Source organism: Scheffersomyces stipitis, chromosome 6 (genome assembly GCF_000209165.1).
Source record: "Scheffersomyces stipitis CBS 6054 chromosome 6, complete sequence".
In the NCBI taxonomy this organism is placed as follows: Eukaryota; Fungi; Ascomycota; class Pichiomycetes; order Serinales; family Debaryomycetaceae; genus Scheffersomyces; species Scheffersomyces stipitis.
Genome location: NC_009046.1, coordinates 850927 through 867446, shown reverse-complemented (window position 1 = coordinate 867446; position 16520 = coordinate 850927). Strand labels below are relative to the sequence as shown.

The window sequence follows — 16520 nt, the reverse complement described above, 5'->3', positions numbered from 1 at the left end:
TTTTTTTAGGATGAGCTGCAATAAATTTTGAAAATTCAGCTGGAGCAGAGCTGAAGACCTTCTCTTCAAAACAACATATCAAGTTATAAAATGCCTAGATCCAAACGTTCTAAGCTCGTTACTTTGGCCCAAACTGATAAAAAGGGAAAGGAAAATAAAACCCGTATCTTTGACGATGTTAGATCTGCGTTGGATGAATTTCAATTTGTCTGGGTCTTGCAACTAGATGATGTTCGTACCCCAGTCTTGCAAGATATTAGATCTGACTGGTCAGGATCGAAATTAATCTTGGGTAAGAGAAGAGTTTTGGAAAAGGCCTTGGGTGATACTCCAGAAGAAGAATACAAGGACAACTTGCACAAGTTATCGAAGACTTGTACTGGTCTTCCAGGCCTACTCTTCACCAACGAAACTCCGGAGACTGTCCAAGCTTACTTCACTGCTTACAGCAAAGCAGACTATTCGAGAGCCAAATCAAAGGCACCAATTGACTTCACAATTCCAGAAGGTATTGTGTATTCCAGAGGTGGTCAAGTCCCAATCGAAGAAGATGTCCCAATGTCCCATTCTTTAGAGGAAACTTTGAGAAATAAATTGAAAGTTCCAACTAAGATCAAGGCTGGTAAGATAACTATGAACGAACCATATGTTGTTTGCCATAAGGGAGAAACTTTGGACGTTAGACAAGCATTGATATTGAAGCAATTCGGGGTTGCTGCTTCTGAATTTAAGGTCAATGTCGTTGCATACTACAACAATGAGAACTCCGAAGTTACCAAGTTGAACTAAACAAAGCCTTCTATGGTTCATCTCTGTCGAGATCGAAATTTTTTTGCATCATTTTGTTTTCCGAAAAACGTGTATAATACCAGTTCTCTAGAATATATAATATTGTATTAAGTTTCTTTGTGCTGCTTGTGAAGCAGAAATTCGTGTAAAACTATATATGTACATATAATACGGCTATGGTACAATGTCTTTGATATGCTCACCATCCATCGTCAGATTCTCTCGTAGTATTTTCGTGTTCTGTTCTGGGTATCTTACATTGGACAAAGAAAAGTCGGGCCGAATCCTGGCCAATATTCTTGAAACCATAGGAATTACCATCTGGAACTTGAAATGAGCAGCCTCGAGTTACCACAAATTTGGTATTATTAAGAGTAACTTCTATCAAGCCTTTAACTACATGAAAGCTGTAGACAAACTCTCCAGAGTTTCGAAATTGCTTATAACCACCAAAATCAAACTCCAAAAGGCCGCTAGCACTGAAATCCTTATCATGCTCAAATAGTGTTGCGACTTTGAAATTCTCGTCTCCTTCCTGTGGGGCGGGCGGATCTCGTAAATCGGCACCATCTGGTGTATATGCCACTAGCGTCCTGACCTTTTTCTCATTTTCGAACACCTCAAGCTGGAGGGTATCGTTCTTGAACCACTCTGAACCACTGATTTCAGGATCTGATTCATAGTCATATACTTCTTTCTTGGTAGCTTTCTTGAATTTTGGAGGAGTTGTCCTTGATTTCAGTCGTGACCTCTTTCTCGACGGTGCTAATGTATTATTGGATGCTGGTTCGGGTATGTGTACAACTTCTTGGATTTCCTGTAAGGGTATGTTCTTGATATCGCTACCTAATGTTGTATTTGGATCCTGGGAGTTTTCGTTGGCACGACGATAGCGAACTTTCTCATTCCTCCAAAATGCAACAGGTCGTACTCTCGTTCTTTTAGATCGCCTCAACCCATCAGGTGGGGGTGACGGTAATGGAGAAGGTTTTGAGATAGTAGATGTGGATTTAGCAGGTTTCTCTTTGGATGATCTCTTGTTTGTTGGTGGAGGGGAAAGCAATTCGCTGCTTTCATTATTAGACTTTGCTTCTAACACACCTTCGTCACTTTCTTCTTGTTCTAGAACTTTTGGCACGCTGGACTTGGATGACTTTCCAAGAGCCATGCGCTTAGTCAATGCAGATGATAATTTTGACGATGTTGACTTTGACTTAGGAGTAGAAGATGTCTTCTTGCCATTACCACTAATAGGTAACACTGGTGACAAGGGCACTGGTGATAAACTCAGATGTTCTTCGAATGACTGTCCGTTGTCGTTATGGTCATCGTAAAAATCTGGTTCATAATCATACAAGTCATCATCAACCTCAGAGATATCGTTCTTTGCAAGCTGCTGCTTTCCAAGGCCCTTAGTTTTTACTCTATCATACTCCTTATTGTCCCTACGGACAGCCAAAGGGGAGAGCAACGGCGATTTCTTGTTGTCCTTGTTGGGAACAAGCTTAGACGACAGAGATATCGGAGACAAGTTGAAGTTCTCAGCTTCGGCATCTGTGAAGTTCAAAAACCGTGCTACATTGTCAAAGTTGTCCTTTGGAGTAGATGATTGGGCGGATGTAGATTTACGGGAACGGGAGGTGTTCGATCTTCTGTGTATACGGCTCAACTCATCATCATCAGCAAAGAACTCGTCTATATCCTCCATGTCGTACTTGTCTTTGGTCAAGTTCTGTCGAGGCTTAATACCTGTTTTACGGGATTGGGCCCCTAGATTCAACAAATCCATGTCTAGACTTTGTTCCTATGGCCGAGCCTTGCCCTTTACAAAAATGCTAGTGATGGTGATGTGCTTCGATTATTTGCTTTTGGTCATTACTATAGAGTGGTATCCAGCTCTTGTTTATAAAAACGCATGACACAAAAACGCGCCACCCGTGATTAGCATTTCTGTGTGGTAGACTGCCTATTGGGGATCCTTATGCACTGGCCGGCCTGTATATTTATTGCATGCACTAAACAAAATCTACATACGCACGCCCATACTAGTAGCTGTAAAATGGCACCTGGTAGCCTTTAATCTCACACGGAACTGACAAATAACTCATCATTAGCACCGAGTTGAAGGTCGTAGGCAACCACTATACCGTCGGTATAGCTTAGATAGACGAAGTACCTTGTGACGCGTGGAAGTATCGACTTTTCTCTCACAGCCAATCCCGATATTGTTCTGTAGCCATTGTAGCCCAATGCTAAACCCAATGCATTAGGAAATATATGTTCCTGCCTCATTGCGTAGACTCCTCGGCTGCAACATAACCTCATTATTGTGGCCAATCCTAGCTGTGATACTGCAATAATACACAGTAGTTTAGGGATAACACATGTAATTGACATTCGATTAGAAAACTTTACTTCCTCGTTAAATGGGATAGCCAAATCAAATACTCTTTTAGTTGCACAAGTGCAAAATAACGTGTCTGCCCTGAAGAGTGCCAATTTCTTAGTTGTTGATACAACAAGGAAATTCTCCGATTCAAGATCTTGCTTTTCGTCCAACAGGTAGGATTTACCATTTAGCGATTGAACTTTAGGTCTGTCTTTAATCTTATTCCATTGCTTCACTATTCCTTTGTGGATTCGTCTATATTCATCATCAATCCCAGTAATCCTTCCAGCCTTGTAAAGATCTGCTGTTGTTTCAGACGAAATACTTACAACCCTGCTTTGAAAAAATTGCCAGTTTGCCCCAAAGCCAAGATGACTGGTCTTCAAGGGATCGAACTCTAAGTCGAGGGCGGCAGATTCGTTCATAATACTTTTGACTATCTTTTCCTCTCGGAGAAATGGGTCCCCAATGGCTACTGCAAGGCTATCAACTTCATTGAAATATGTAGAACTAATTGGCTTTGTTGTCCAGCAATCTTCACCAAATACAGTTCTTGTTAGAACTCGAGGCAATAAGAATGAAATTCTCTTAAACTTCTTTAGTTTAATTTCATCACTATTCTCGAGATTTGGGTCCCTATTATGAATCTCCATTGTCAGATCAATATAATATATGGTTTCCTTCTTGAAATATTCGTATTCATCCTGGTCCAAGGGTCCCGATTTGATTCTAAATTCGAATTGAAAAATCAAAAGTTCACCAGAAATACAAGCACATGATACTTTCACCAAATGACATCCTTCATTACTCACCTCATGGGATACAAATGAAACTTCTGGAATATTATGCAATATCTGATGTGACTTTACATGATAGAACCGCGAATCCTGTTGATGATAATAGAATAACGTGACACTTTGTGAATTGTCTGATGCAACAATCAAGTTATGAGAGTTACCAAATGTGTCGTTATAATTCAAGAAATCCAACCCCCACACCGAGGCCTCCAACTTAAATTTGAAATCCGGGTTTACTCTGAGGCCATGGAAGCGATTGGTATCCCGATATAGGGAGTCGGCATCGTCTTGCCGTCCAACTTTTTCTCGTATTTTCATACTTTTGATATATTTTATGATTGTATCAGTATACCATAACATTAGTGAACCATCATCAATACAAGCACCTAGAACTTGTCTTCCACAAAAGTTGTTGAAAGTTCTAATGAAATTTACAGTATGTGGAAAGTACGGCCAGGTAGAAATAAGTCTATCTGTCGTGGAAGTGAACGGTGGTCTAGTATCGAAGCGTAGAACACTTTTCTTATTTGGCAAAGCAACCACATCGTCGAAATCAAAAATGATCAACTCTGAATTTGAAGCAAGAACCAAATAGTCACGGCCATCAGAATCATTTATGATAGTCAGGATGTTATTCTTGAAACGCCTGATATTTTCAAGTGCGTGGAGCTTTCTTATGCCAATGTGTTTCAATCGGAGCCCATCCTTATACATTTCAGCAAGGGGCTTTCTTAGAATCCTAGAAGGATCTGTGTTTTCAATCGTTGTGTAGTCCTTACTAAAGGCGTCTATAAATTTCAGATCAAGATTCCTCTTATCTTGAGATACTCTCTGTCTTAGTTCCCAATTAGTATAAGCCAGTTCGCTATTAGTAGGATATGAATTTGATTTTGGCTCTGATGTTTCTGTTTTGCTATTGTCAAGAATAGACAGTTGGCCAACAATGCGGTTATCCATCGCCACGTACTCAAAGTAACGATCCTCTTCAGCCGCATTATTCTCGCTATGATCGCCCAGACTCTCCAATTGGTTAACTGTATCGTTAGCTCCAGAGTTGGTTGAAGTCAAGTCAGTCCTACGATTGGAACTGAAGCTTTCTCTTCGTTCGTCGTAAAACACATCGGCATCCTGATTGTCATCGTTTCCTGTGATTCGAAAGTAGTCTATCTCATCTTCATCATCGTCTATATCGTTGTCAGCAAAGACGGCAAGGTCACTCTCAGAGTTGGAGTTGGAATTGTCGTCGTTGGTCAACTCTACTGGTTGTCTTGTTCTTTCGCTACTTAAGCGTGGTATAGGTAGCATTTCATCTTCCTCGTCCCAATCAGAGTCGTTGTCGTCGGCGTCAAATTCAAGAACAATGTCATTTGCAAACAGTACTGTATCTCTTTCATTGCTGACTATCGTTGGAACTATGCTGTGTGATCTGCCGGAAGAAGTTCTACGATTACCATCCAGATGTTTGTCAGGTAAGATTGGTGGATCTGCTGATTTGCCTTTTCTATGGATTCCTCGGAGTACGAGGAAGTCTTGGAAACGTTCACCTTGCGATCTAATATTATCACAATTGAACATGGTCAGCTTGTGATCATTTCTAATATCGAAAGATTAGCGTACCAGTTTAAAGTAAGTATGATAACAGAATCAATTAACTTCTGCATGTTTATTTAGCTTTGTCGCATTTAGGTTGTCGCAATTTTTTTTCGCGACATGATTTCAGCAGTACTGCATTTGTCACCGAAATGCGATCTGAATAAATTGAGTATATGTATTTCAATTCTATTTCTAATTTCTTTCGAAAGGAACAAACCACAGAAGGCATGGGGGAAGAAGGTAAACATCACGCGGACTACAGCAACGTTACTGGGTTATCCAAAGAAGAAACTTTGCAACACATCATCGACTCCTACGAGGCTCTTGCCAGTGACACTACAAATTGGGTTGCAAACTTGTCCAATTGTTCGTCTTTGGTATGGCATGCTTACCATTCTTTGAATGTTCCTGTTAACTGGGCTGGTTTCTACGTTAAGAATGGGGAGAAGAACGAATTAATTTTGGGTCCATTTCAAGGAAAAGTAGCATGTCAAATCATTCAGATTGGAAAAGGTGTTTGTGGAACGGCTGCTCATTCTAAGGAAACCCAGTTGGTTCCAGACGTTGAAAAATTCCCAGGCCACATTGCTTGTGATGGTGAAACTAAGAGTGAAATAGTGGTACCATTGGTTAAAGAAGGGAAAATTTTGGCTGTCTTGGATATAGATTGTTTGGCATTAGATGGTTTCGATGAACTGGATAAAAAGTTCTTAGAAGAATTGGCCGTATTGATCGTGAGGACTTGTGAATGGCAATTTTAGGAAAACTATAATATACTATGCACTAAAATGATTCTAATATTAACATAGAAAGTCGAATACTAGAAAAATGCTTAATTGTACAAAGAACTGAGAGTTCTAACGTATCTCCTTCAGAGAAGGAGCCTTTTTGATCAATGGTAACCATAGACATCATTTTCACCTTTGCAGGACTCGTATAATAAGAATACAGCGAAATTAAAGAATCTAGAGTAGCACATTTCAAGAAAAGAATAATATATAAAAATAGCAATTTTGTAATCAAACAATAGGTCGTAACACAGTTTCAGAATCAATACATACACGTTCGTAACTCAATTCTTCTCTTCAGCTTCAGATCTTCTCTGCTCCTCCCGTTCTAAATTATGATACAATAACTCCTTTGCTTTTTCAACTGCATGAGCTGAACCAGAAAGAGTAAAAATTCTCTCAGGCTTCCCTTCAACTTCTTCGGAAATGCCAATGGTGGCACCACTGATTTTTCTAACACCTTGAATTCTGGAACCATTTTTGCCTATCAATGCACCAACGATATCATTTGGGAAGCTGATAGAAGCAGTAGTAATTGGCTGCGAACCACTGCCACGTCTTGCGAAGGACGATGGAGTACCAGGTCCTGAAGAACCACTAGTGGTTGGCCCACTTACATTAGCACCCCTTGGAGATGAACTGTTATTATAATGGTGACCCCTTGGGATGTAATAGTTAGTCCCCACAATACTCGAGAAATCTTCAATTAGACAACGAGAAATGATTCGCAAAGCATCGTACAAGTCGTTTACCGAACCTTGTAATTCAACTAATCTTTCATTAGAACCTGGCAAAAATGATTTGGATGCTATCATAGAGATGTTGTACTTATTCTGAATTTGTTGAATTCTCAAACCCTTGGATCCAATTAAAGTACCCATTTGACTGTTAGGAATCAATAATCTCAAGATAGTAGTCTGATGTTCAATACAAGGATTGGAACTCAATTGTTTAAGAGGAAAGAAATTGTAGGTTTCAATTGTAGAATTGCACAAAGCCTGCGCGAAATATGAGAGGGCCTTGGCACAGTCATCTAGAGTACCACTAACGGTCAAGATTCTTTCGTGAGAACCAGGCTGCAAGCGGGATATACCAGCCTTGGTGTTAGTTTCTGCACGTATAGAGTCAATGACTTGACCGTTTTGGCCGATAAGGCATCCTGACTCTTTGGCAGAAACTAGTACTCTATAGTTTATCAAAGCTGAGGCGTTCACTTTAGATTGCAAAGATGGCAAAGTAGTTGATTGATCTTGGGGATCAGACCTTCCGTTGGAACTTGAGCTTGAGACAGCAGGTTGGCCATCCGAGCTAGCCGATGTAGCGGACGACGCTTGATCCACGGGCGCAGAGGAGGAAGAAGAAGTTGGCAATGTTGTCGCGGTGCTTGGAGTAGAAGCATCACCTGAATCAGCTACTTTAGCGAGGGTAGGTTCAGAGAACTTGGTATCAAATAACGATTCAGTCATGATGGATGTAGAGTTTGGAATCGATGTGGACAGAAATAAATGTTATGGTGTATTAACTAACGTCGGTACCACCACTAAATTTTCTGATTCTGCGCTGTAATCTATTTAATACAGGGATATCGAGGAAATTATAGATACTTTTGCAATTTTGCAATTGACGCGGAAAAGGAGAAGATAACTGGCTATAGGATGTTCGTATAGCCCTTTCTATTTAAAATGTTCAGCGGAACTGGGTGATAACTGGAGAAATGCTACACTGCGGTTGGTTGGGGGTGGATAATTTATCAGAAAAACTGGTAAACGGAATAGACGACGACAGTGAGATGTGAATTGAGTTCTTGACTATGGCTTACAAAACGCGTCAATGGCCAATGGGTGTGATGTCGATAGTTGCGGATATCTTGAGGTAGAAGAACGTCGTGGTTTTCTTGAGGGAGGTATTACTACAGGGAATTTGTTGCAGAGAGAAGACTGGTCTGCTTTTTTCTGTTGATGTTTTTTCCTGTAAGCTTACCGGATATTTTCTAGTAATCTTTATGTCTCTTATGTTGTTGAGGAAAGAGCAATTGGGGCCCAGATTTGGAGATGGGGGTGTTTGACGAAGGTGGTTCGATGGATTGACACGAATGGACGAATCGAGGTGGGGAGCAGTTGAACAGCACAGAAGTGAAGAAAAAGAGGCCAACGACAATTTCTGTTATATTTGCCCGTTTGCTTGATTCTTGGGTAACTGAGAACGGAGACATAGCGACATTGCCAACGGTATTCTGGCTGGTGCACACACGCATCATCCGTATGTTAGGAAAGGTTGAATAGGGCTGTGGAGCAGGTGGGAGGTTCAATTAGAAATAGACTACATCATAGGCAGCACTAAAGTCTAGATTGAAGTCTATTAACGGTATAAGCTTACATTAGTAGTTTATGTTATATTAGCAGGCAATATTTAAATATGCTATAATAATCTATGGTTTTACGAGTATAAATTCTGTAGACATGGGAATGTCGTGGTTGGATAGCATTGTTTCACTACCTGTTTAAAAATGCAATTTCAGATTCAATCACTTGCTTCCTGAATATCCTGGGCCGACAGAACAGCGAGCCAATTTTACACCGAAGCAGTGCAGTGAAGTAAAGAGCCTACCTTCAAATGTCGCGGAGAATATATTCAACTTAGCCATGTCGTCCTCCCTGTACAATTACGTAGTTTGTCAGGTAGGACAGGGTTGACGGATTTTCGTCAGCGAATACTAGACCTGCTGCACGACCCCGGATTTCATTGTAGGTGAATCAAAAGAAAGCCCTTTTGAAGAAAGTGTTCTCCTCTTCAGAACCATTGTCACTGGCAAGTGACCATTATGAGTCCTGATTTGGAAATACGGTTAAAACCTGTTATATTCCCCCGATGTACAATTTGTCTACCTCAGACCCCATTTGGCCCATCTTCTGACATTCTTCTATTGCGAAAATAATACAGTCGTATTCTTTCGAAATTCTATATTATTATACATATGTAGATACGCATACAAACATATCATTAGAAACAAAACGTTTGTTTTGATCTGTCTTATAATACCCCAATGTAATCCTTCACGCTCATAGTCGTGAAACTACCCTTTCTAAATTGCAGATTGGTCTCGGAGACCTTGTTGGCTGCAATTTCTCCTTCTTCGAAATCCTCGTTATTTATCATATCTGCAAATGAGTAGAAATCAATGGTCTGGCCATTGCTTCCCGTTCTACTTGCATTTGGATTACCTGCTGGGGTCATAGGAGCTGGTAGCGATGTCTTTACGAAGCTTATCAGGCGTTTGGTTAATGGCGAGACTGCCCCACTCGCAGTTCTAGAAGATGCAATGGAAGGTGCAGAGAAACTAGAACGCTTAGACTTGCTTTGGTGATGAGAATGACGGCTTTTGGAGTCATCATCGTTATATTCTTCATCTTCTTCATCTTCCTCACCTTCTTCCTCTTCTTGAACCTCTCCATCCTCATCAGAGAGAATTTTCGATTTACTACTATTATTGTGATGGTCAAAAGAACTAATTAGAGAACTGCTGATGATAGATCTGGAACGAGGTCTTGGCTCCCCAACATGATCTTCAGCACAATCATCTTCACAATAACAATTCAATTTAACATCGTTATAAAAATCAAGATTAGGGTTACTAATTATTTCTGTCGTGGTGTCGAGAATAGGATTAGTATAGTTCTCAAGGAGATAGTGAGATGGTGTCTCTGGGTTGTTTAAAATCGTACGCGAGGCATTACTTTCTAAACTTCTTTCAAATATATAGGAAGAGGAATTTGATGAACTTTGTTCTTTGGGCAACATTGAAGTAGACCCAATAGACTTTGTAGGGCTAGTTACTCCTCCCGGAGTAGCCTCTTCGTTTGGGTAATAGAGCCTGTGAAAGGTTCTCTTTATGAATTTATGAATTTTATGATGGTAATGATCATAATTATTGTATGCATAGGAAATTGGATTTCCGGTCCGGAGAGTTGTTGCGTGTTTAAAATGGGTTGAAATGGCAAAGGCTTCTGCAAGTGGAGGTGCTACATCAGCAATGTTGGGCTGTGGTTGCGAATCCACTACTTCTGGCTTGTACGACTCATCTTTTACTGCCTGATCAATAGAGTTTTCTGAAATTTCATGATCAGCCTTTGCAATAGAGCTGCTTTCTCTTGACATACTAGTATTTGAGAAACGTAAAGTTTAGTAGTTATTTCTTGTCTTTATTCGTAGCTTTTTTTTCAGTTTCTGATGCATGGGAGTGCAAGAGAATTTTTTTGAAGTGAATGTACTATTGAAAAAATTGAGCTGATATGTATAAATTGATTCTAAGGAGTTCAATTGAATATATGTGTTCTAGGCATCAATCGTATGAATGGAAGAATATAACAGACCTGCTGATTTGGGTTGGACAAAAATAGAGCCTGCAAAATATATACAAAATGTGGATGTCGGGTTGGCAGGTGCAATTATATACTATGTTTATGGAGCTGTTTATAATAAGACGATATGGCGACTACAGTTTGGGGAAGTTATGAATAGGAAATTATAAAGTATATGACCGAGATAATTTGTTTAGGTAATAAATAGTACAAATGAATTCGAATGATTTGAAATGGAAACTACAATTGAATATATATATATAATCATGGTGGTGGAAGGCAGACAAATGCACCAACTAGAATACGGACGGAGTAAATTGTGGACCGCTTATCGTCCACAGGCATTTTTAATAATCCTGCAACTTCTTGCATTACCTACCATGGTACGGTTACAGAGTACAAAATTTTAGAGATGACCTAAATCTAAAACAGAATAAATTTTGCAAGTATAATCTTTTCAGAAATGAATGATATCATGCACCTGTACAGGCGACCCTTCCATTTTCATCACCTGTTTATGAGGGAACAAATACATTTTGGGTATCCACCTGCAGTCGATCAGCCCAAGGTACAGTCCTGATTCCTACAGAATGCAGTATAGAAGGTCTGAAACAGCTTTCAGTCTGATCTGACAATTTGTGCTGGTGGTGGCCGTGAGTACGTTTCGTAGATAATTTCCACCTGGAAATGACTGTACGCTGGACGGGCGGCTGGTGACGTTCTGAAGTGCTGTAAGTGCTGATCTAGACGGCCAACGGGTACTTAGAAGAAGGGCGCAGCGGAACGAAGTAGCCTCACTGGCGCAGGGAATTTGATCCTAATGCTCCAATTACGAGCATTATTGGGCTACAAGTTGTCGTCGGTTGCAACCTGTATTGGGTGGAATTCTGCGGGTTTTTCCTTGACCGTCCCCACTCATTGTTAGGAAACTCTAGTAGAGATGAAGTCTATTGCAGAATTCAGAATTCCCTATATGGTAAAAAAAAGTTAAGGTTTACCGAATGCAAAAAGAAGTGATCGGAGAATGATATTTTCTACAGATCTGATAGCTTTCTACAACTTTTACTTTCTACACCTTGCTTGCATCACTTGATGGAAATATCACGACTTTGGCCTTGAAATCAACATTGTCGAGAGATTCTACTCGCACACACAGTTGGGGCATACTAACTAAATTGGGGGCTGGTACCAGGGGGTGCCTATGCATAAGGTGTCCTCACGAATGGTGTCATCCTGCTTCCATACATAGTGGATCCTGAATCCAACAAATTTTAGTGAGAGTCTTCTCCTCTTTAGCCAGAGACAAGTGCGGCAGAATCTGTGATTTGAGTGAAATTTTGGTACCAGCTCCGCTAGCTGATGCATAAGGACATTCTGAGACATGGGTTTTAGTTGACCACCGGAATCTCAGAGATAAGACTTACATGACCCAGTAGAAATATCCCGTTATCTCTTATGTCTGCGTAGTATATTGTAGAACAGTTATCTACTAAGCATGAACAATTATATTTGGAGCAACTTCCAGGCTCTCTCTCTTTTAGAACAAGTTCTATAGAATTTACGCGGGAGACAAGAGCGACATGGAATTCGTGGGACGGTCGTCTCCCATTGTAGCGGTCGTTACTGTCGTTACCTCATTTGTTCTGTTTTTAATGGTGTAGTGCTACGAAACAAAGGCTAATTCTTGGTCTCGGGGAATTTTCTTCTTCTGGCTTCGGTGCCTCACTAAAAAATTTTGCTCCTCCGTTATCGAACCATTTTTGCAGAAATACTCCTAATGATGCCTCGTTCGCTACTAGAATCAGTGTTTTGCAACGAATCGAATCGAATCGAATCGGTACGGAGGTCACAGTTGCGGCATTTTTTGTGGCAACGCTCTTCTTCGATGTTGTCTGACCACAAAAATTGTGTTCCAACCTGGTTGTGTATCAGTTGACCAAGAAAACTACAAAATGACTTACACATTGAAAAATACTTTATTTACCAATCTTTACTTGATTAGTTCAGCTTGCTGAAAATCACGAATGTGGATGTAAGCAAAGAGTCCAGTGGTAGTAAGATACGGTTCGATAGGGCCCATGCTGGCATTTGTCGAAATTGCCTGATTGATACTAATTGCAATTTGTACGCATGTTAATGTCTGTATGACTCAGGCGTTTGCCGAAAAGCAGAAGGTCACAGTTGGTGACTAGTGGAATAGTAAATCTTGGACCTGGTATCAAATCGACAGATTTTCCAATGAAACATCGTTTCGAATGTTATGCGGCTTATCATTCTATAATTCGTAGTGAATCCCTATCAGCTGCAAAAAGTAATTCGCAATCAGTTAAATATTAGAACATTTCTTGGTTGCGATAAAAGAAGAATTGTCACTTGTAACTCAGTGGCATTTTATAAATGCTTCTCTACTGCCGTTAACCTTGATCGGATATGCTGGTATAGGAACATGACAAACCTACGTTTACGCAGCCCCCTTTCTGCTAATCTGGGGTTCTGTAGCACGTACCTGCTGTTACCAAGGACGCGAATATTTGTGGCTGAGAAAATCTGCATTTTGACCTGTCCGTTCTGTATGAGTTCGGGGAGTGAACTGAAAGGTAAACATGAAATCAAGATTTCACAAAATACATAAAGCATATCTACACTAATTTTCACTGTAGTACCACCAACAAGTTGAAATGGACAATATTACAGATACCATAGCAGCTCCCTCGTTGGAGAATATCACCTTTGCGTTTAGCAACTTGTCCTATATCGATCAGCTTGCTTACATCATTCCCCACAAGATATATTTGAAGGACTCGCCAATCATTCCTGAAGTGATCAATGGAGCTCTAATTTTGCTTGTTAGTATAGCGATCGTAATAGTAGGATCGTATTCTACAGTATCACGACCTTCGAACAGCGAAGACCCTCGTTTGGACAGAAAATCTCCGTACTGGGATCCATCGGATGTGGATAACACCGAACACTTTGTAGCCAACAAAATGCAATTGTACACATTGGGAGGCCAGAACTTGGGTTTAGTACATGTATTGCTTATGCCTCTATCCACAGCAGGAACGCTATACTTCTTGAACTATGTCATGAACAACTGGAATATCGACGATATCAACTTGTGGTTGAACAGATACATTTTAGCAGTGCTGTTGTTCTCCATATACGGTAGTTTGGAATACGTTCTTGTTGCTTCTTCAAGAAAATTGTCCAAGCTTCTTGGTGGACCCCTTAGCAATTCTAGCAATCTTTTCTGCAGATACCGTTTGACATTGACTGCCGACAAGGACGACAACTTTCCATTGGGCAGATTGGAGAACTTTGATGAAGACGAATTCGTAGAGAAGGAATTGAAGAAAGATCCAAAATGGAATGAAGCCTTTCAAAAGTATTTGAGCGAGGAGAAGATCGAAATTTTGCGTCCTACTTCAGTGAGAATAATTCCTAAAGTAACTGAAAATACCAATTGGATCTTTGACTTGAAACCAGCAGTAATCCTTCCTTTAACAATTGGCCTAATTTACCTGTTCTACAAATACAACCCAATATTGAATTCTGAATATAACATGAATGATATCAACTGGTTAGTTCTTGATTCCATGGCTATTAATTTTGCAATATTTGGTATTCAAAAGATCAAATTTGGTCAATTCAAGTATGGGTTCCTTTTGTTGTCTGGTCTTTTCTTCTATGACATTTACTTTGTCTTTGGAACAGAGATAATGGAAAAGGTTGCCACAGGATTGAATATACCAATGAAGATATTGCTTCCTCATCCAGGTAGCAGCTGGGGCGAGCCATTGAAGTTCAGTTTGCTTGGATTGGGAGATATCATTGTCCCAGGTACGGTTGCCTCTTTATCGTTAAGATTTGACGTCTACCGTCACCACCAGAAGAATCCATCTACAGCATTCCACTACTTGACTCCAATCGCAAAGCCTTATTTTACTGCAGCAATTGTCTCTTATTTCATTGGTCTTGCAGCTACGCTTGTTATGCTCAATATTTTCCGCGTAGGCCAGCCAGCTTTGCTATATATAGTTCCTTCTCTTTTGGGAGGAATAACAATCACTGGTCTTGCAAGAAGAGAATTCACTGAATTATGGGAATTTAAAGACGAGATCAAGCAGTTTGACGAGAAGGACTTCGAAAATGAAAATGAAAACTACATAGAAGAGGAGGATGAAGATTACATTTTGAACGAAGACGAAGCCTCATTTGATGACTGGGTTGACCAAGTTGAATTGGAGAGGGCCGGATCAGAAGATGAAACTGATTTGGATGAATTCAGAAAGTTTGCACCCAAAAGATACACAGCAGAAGATTTCGGCCCGGACGATGAAGAGGAAGACGACGATACATTTGTGATTGGAGAAGGCAGCGACGACGAACTTGACGACGATGACGATATCGAAGAAGAAGAAGTCGAATACGAGGAAGATGACGACGAAGCTGTAATCGAGGTTCTCGAGGAATTGCAAGTTATTAGAGAGGATTTGAACAGACAGCCACAAAGATGGTACAGTGACGAAGAGTAAATAGAGATCAGATTATTGGCATATAGTTGCACATAAATATTACAGACGAACCACATTAATTATTGTATGAGTATAACAAAGTAGGATAAATAGGCGAAAATCAATTGCTTCAAGCCCAAGTGTTTATTGATTCTACAATATGCGGTTTAGAAAACAAAAACTTTTGTATGCGAATTAGAACAAAATTTTGCTGGAGGTAAAAGTCCACTTTTGTATGCGGAGTAATCCGCATACAAAAAACGACTTGCCCATTTCGAAAGAGTACAGAGTTCAGGGAACCTGCAACACCGTCAGTGCTACAGAAACACTACAGAAACGAGAGTGAGCTTGCACAACGGAGTTAGTCAGGCGCCGTGTATTGGAGCTTATGGTACGACGTGGTCTCTCAAGCAACTGTGGTCTAAATTCATGCAATTTCAACGGTATGAGAACCAGACGGGTGTTTCGTTATTATCGCAGCCGTGTTGGCGATAGGCTGCTAAGATTGCACCAGCAACATCTGCGGATCACGTTATCTCGAGAGATATCTCAGAAGAGGACTTCACAGCGAAGGCTCCACGTCTATCTGTGGCGGTTGGTCACGAGTGCGCGATAACAACAACAAAGATAGTTGTGGCCGTCAGACTCTTATAGAGATACAGAGATAAGCCATGAGCCGAACAGCGCAGAAAAAAAAGTAATAGTGAAATGTTGCACGGTTTCAGAGATAATGGCCGATAAGTGATATGGATGACGCCAGACGTGAAACCATTATGCTGTGGTGGATCGTGTCGATGAAATTGACTAATACGGAAGTGTGAAATACGTGTATCTGAAACTGGATGCTTCATCAGCCCTCAACAATACCTGGAGTGGAATCCGAGCCGTCCTTAGATAATGCCATCTGGAAGTGAGAACCTGAAACTGTCTATTGTAGCGCTACAATAAATGTTGACGATCACAAAGGCGCTTTCCAGTATTACTGTGAAATGCGCATCCCCAATTTGGGCATCACAGACGAGCTGAGGCGATTGCAATGGAGGCCTCAGGATGAAGAAATATGGCCGTCGAACTTCTACTCCTTTTCAGGTACAAGCTCCACAATTTTCCAAACCCTTCTAGCGCGTTCTATGCCTTGTGGTGGTGTATTGTGTGTCCAATTTAGTGTTGAGTTACACCGAGATGCGGGGTCGCAAGTTTCTTCTTTTTCGACAATAGGTGGAAATGCTTACCGTATCAAGTCATACGCCGCTCCCGCCAAAAAAATACACCAACCCTTTCGCTCCAGACTC

General features: G+C 40.6%; 7 protein-coding genes across 7 annotated transcripts; 3 read left to right on the top strand and 4 right to left on the bottom strand. All coding sequences in view use genetic code 12, as the record gives it.

Moving 5' to 3' along the window:
* The first annotated feature begins 87 nt into the window (after window positions 1-87).
* On the top strand, window positions 88-898 carry PICST_90212 (mRNA turnover protein MRT4). Its single transcript, XM_001385827.1, has one exon. The coding sequence runs from the start codon at window positions 91-93 to the stop codon at window positions 787-789; it is 699 nt and encodes a 232-aa protein (XP_001385864.1). The 5' UTR covers window positions 88-90; the 3' UTR covers window positions 790-898.
* A 141-nt stretch (window positions 899-1039) lies between these two features.
* On the bottom strand, window positions 1040-2578 carry PICST_25346 (predicted protein; the record flags this gene model as incomplete). Its single annotated transcript, XM_001385493.1, has 2 exons — window positions 1040-2173; window positions 2213-2578. Coding segments are annotated over 2 exons (1500 nt in total), but the record flags the coding sequence as incomplete, so codon positions are not given.
* Window positions 2579-2871: 293 nt separating this feature from the next.
* On the bottom strand, window positions 2872-5550 carry PICST_62838 (predicted protein; the record flags this gene model as incomplete). The annotated part of the gene is made up of 6 exons (XM_001385492.1): window positions 2872-3336; window positions 3415-3553; window positions 3575-4869; window positions 4939-4956; window positions 5011-5120; window positions 5259-5550. 6 exons carry the CDS (start codon window positions 5548-5550, stop codon window positions 2872-2874), a joined length of 2319 nt encoding a protein of 772 aa, XP_001385529.2.
* Window positions 5551-5795: 245 nt separating this feature from the next.
* On the top strand, window positions 5796-6329 carry PICST_48539 (predicted protein; the record flags this gene model as incomplete). The annotated part of the gene is made up of 1 exon (XM_001385826.1): window positions 5796-6329. One exon carries the CDS (start codon window positions 5796-5798, stop codon window positions 6327-6329), a length of 534 nt encoding a protein of 177 aa, XP_001385863.2.
* Window positions 6330-6640: 311 nt separating this feature from the next.
* PICST_62156 (predicted protein) lies at window positions 6641-7822 on the bottom strand (the record flags this gene model as incomplete). Its single annotated transcript, XM_001385491.1, has 3 exons — window positions 6641-6895; window positions 6974-7686; window positions 7759-7822. The coding sequence occupies 3 exons, from the start codon at window positions 7820-7822 to the stop codon at window positions 6641-6643; spliced, it is 1032 nt and encodes a 343-aa protein (XP_001385528.1).
* Window positions 7823-9386: 1564 nt separating this feature from the next.
* On the bottom strand, window positions 9387-10511 carry PICST_32880 (predicted protein; the record flags this gene model as incomplete). The annotated part of the gene is made up of 1 exon (XM_001385490.1): window positions 9387-10511. One exon carries the CDS (start codon window positions 10509-10511, stop codon window positions 9387-9389), a length of 1125 nt encoding a protein of 374 aa, XP_001385527.2.
* Window positions 10512-13392: 2881 nt separating this feature from the next.
* On the top strand, window positions 13393-15249 carry PICST_32879 (predicted protein; the record flags this gene model as incomplete). The annotated part of the gene is made up of 1 exon (XM_001385825.1): window positions 13393-15249. The coding sequence occupies one exon, from the start codon at window positions 13393-13395 to the stop codon at window positions 15247-15249; it is 1857 nt and encodes a 618-aa protein (XP_001385862.2).
* Between the last annotated feature and the right edge of the window lie 1271 nt (window positions 15250-16520).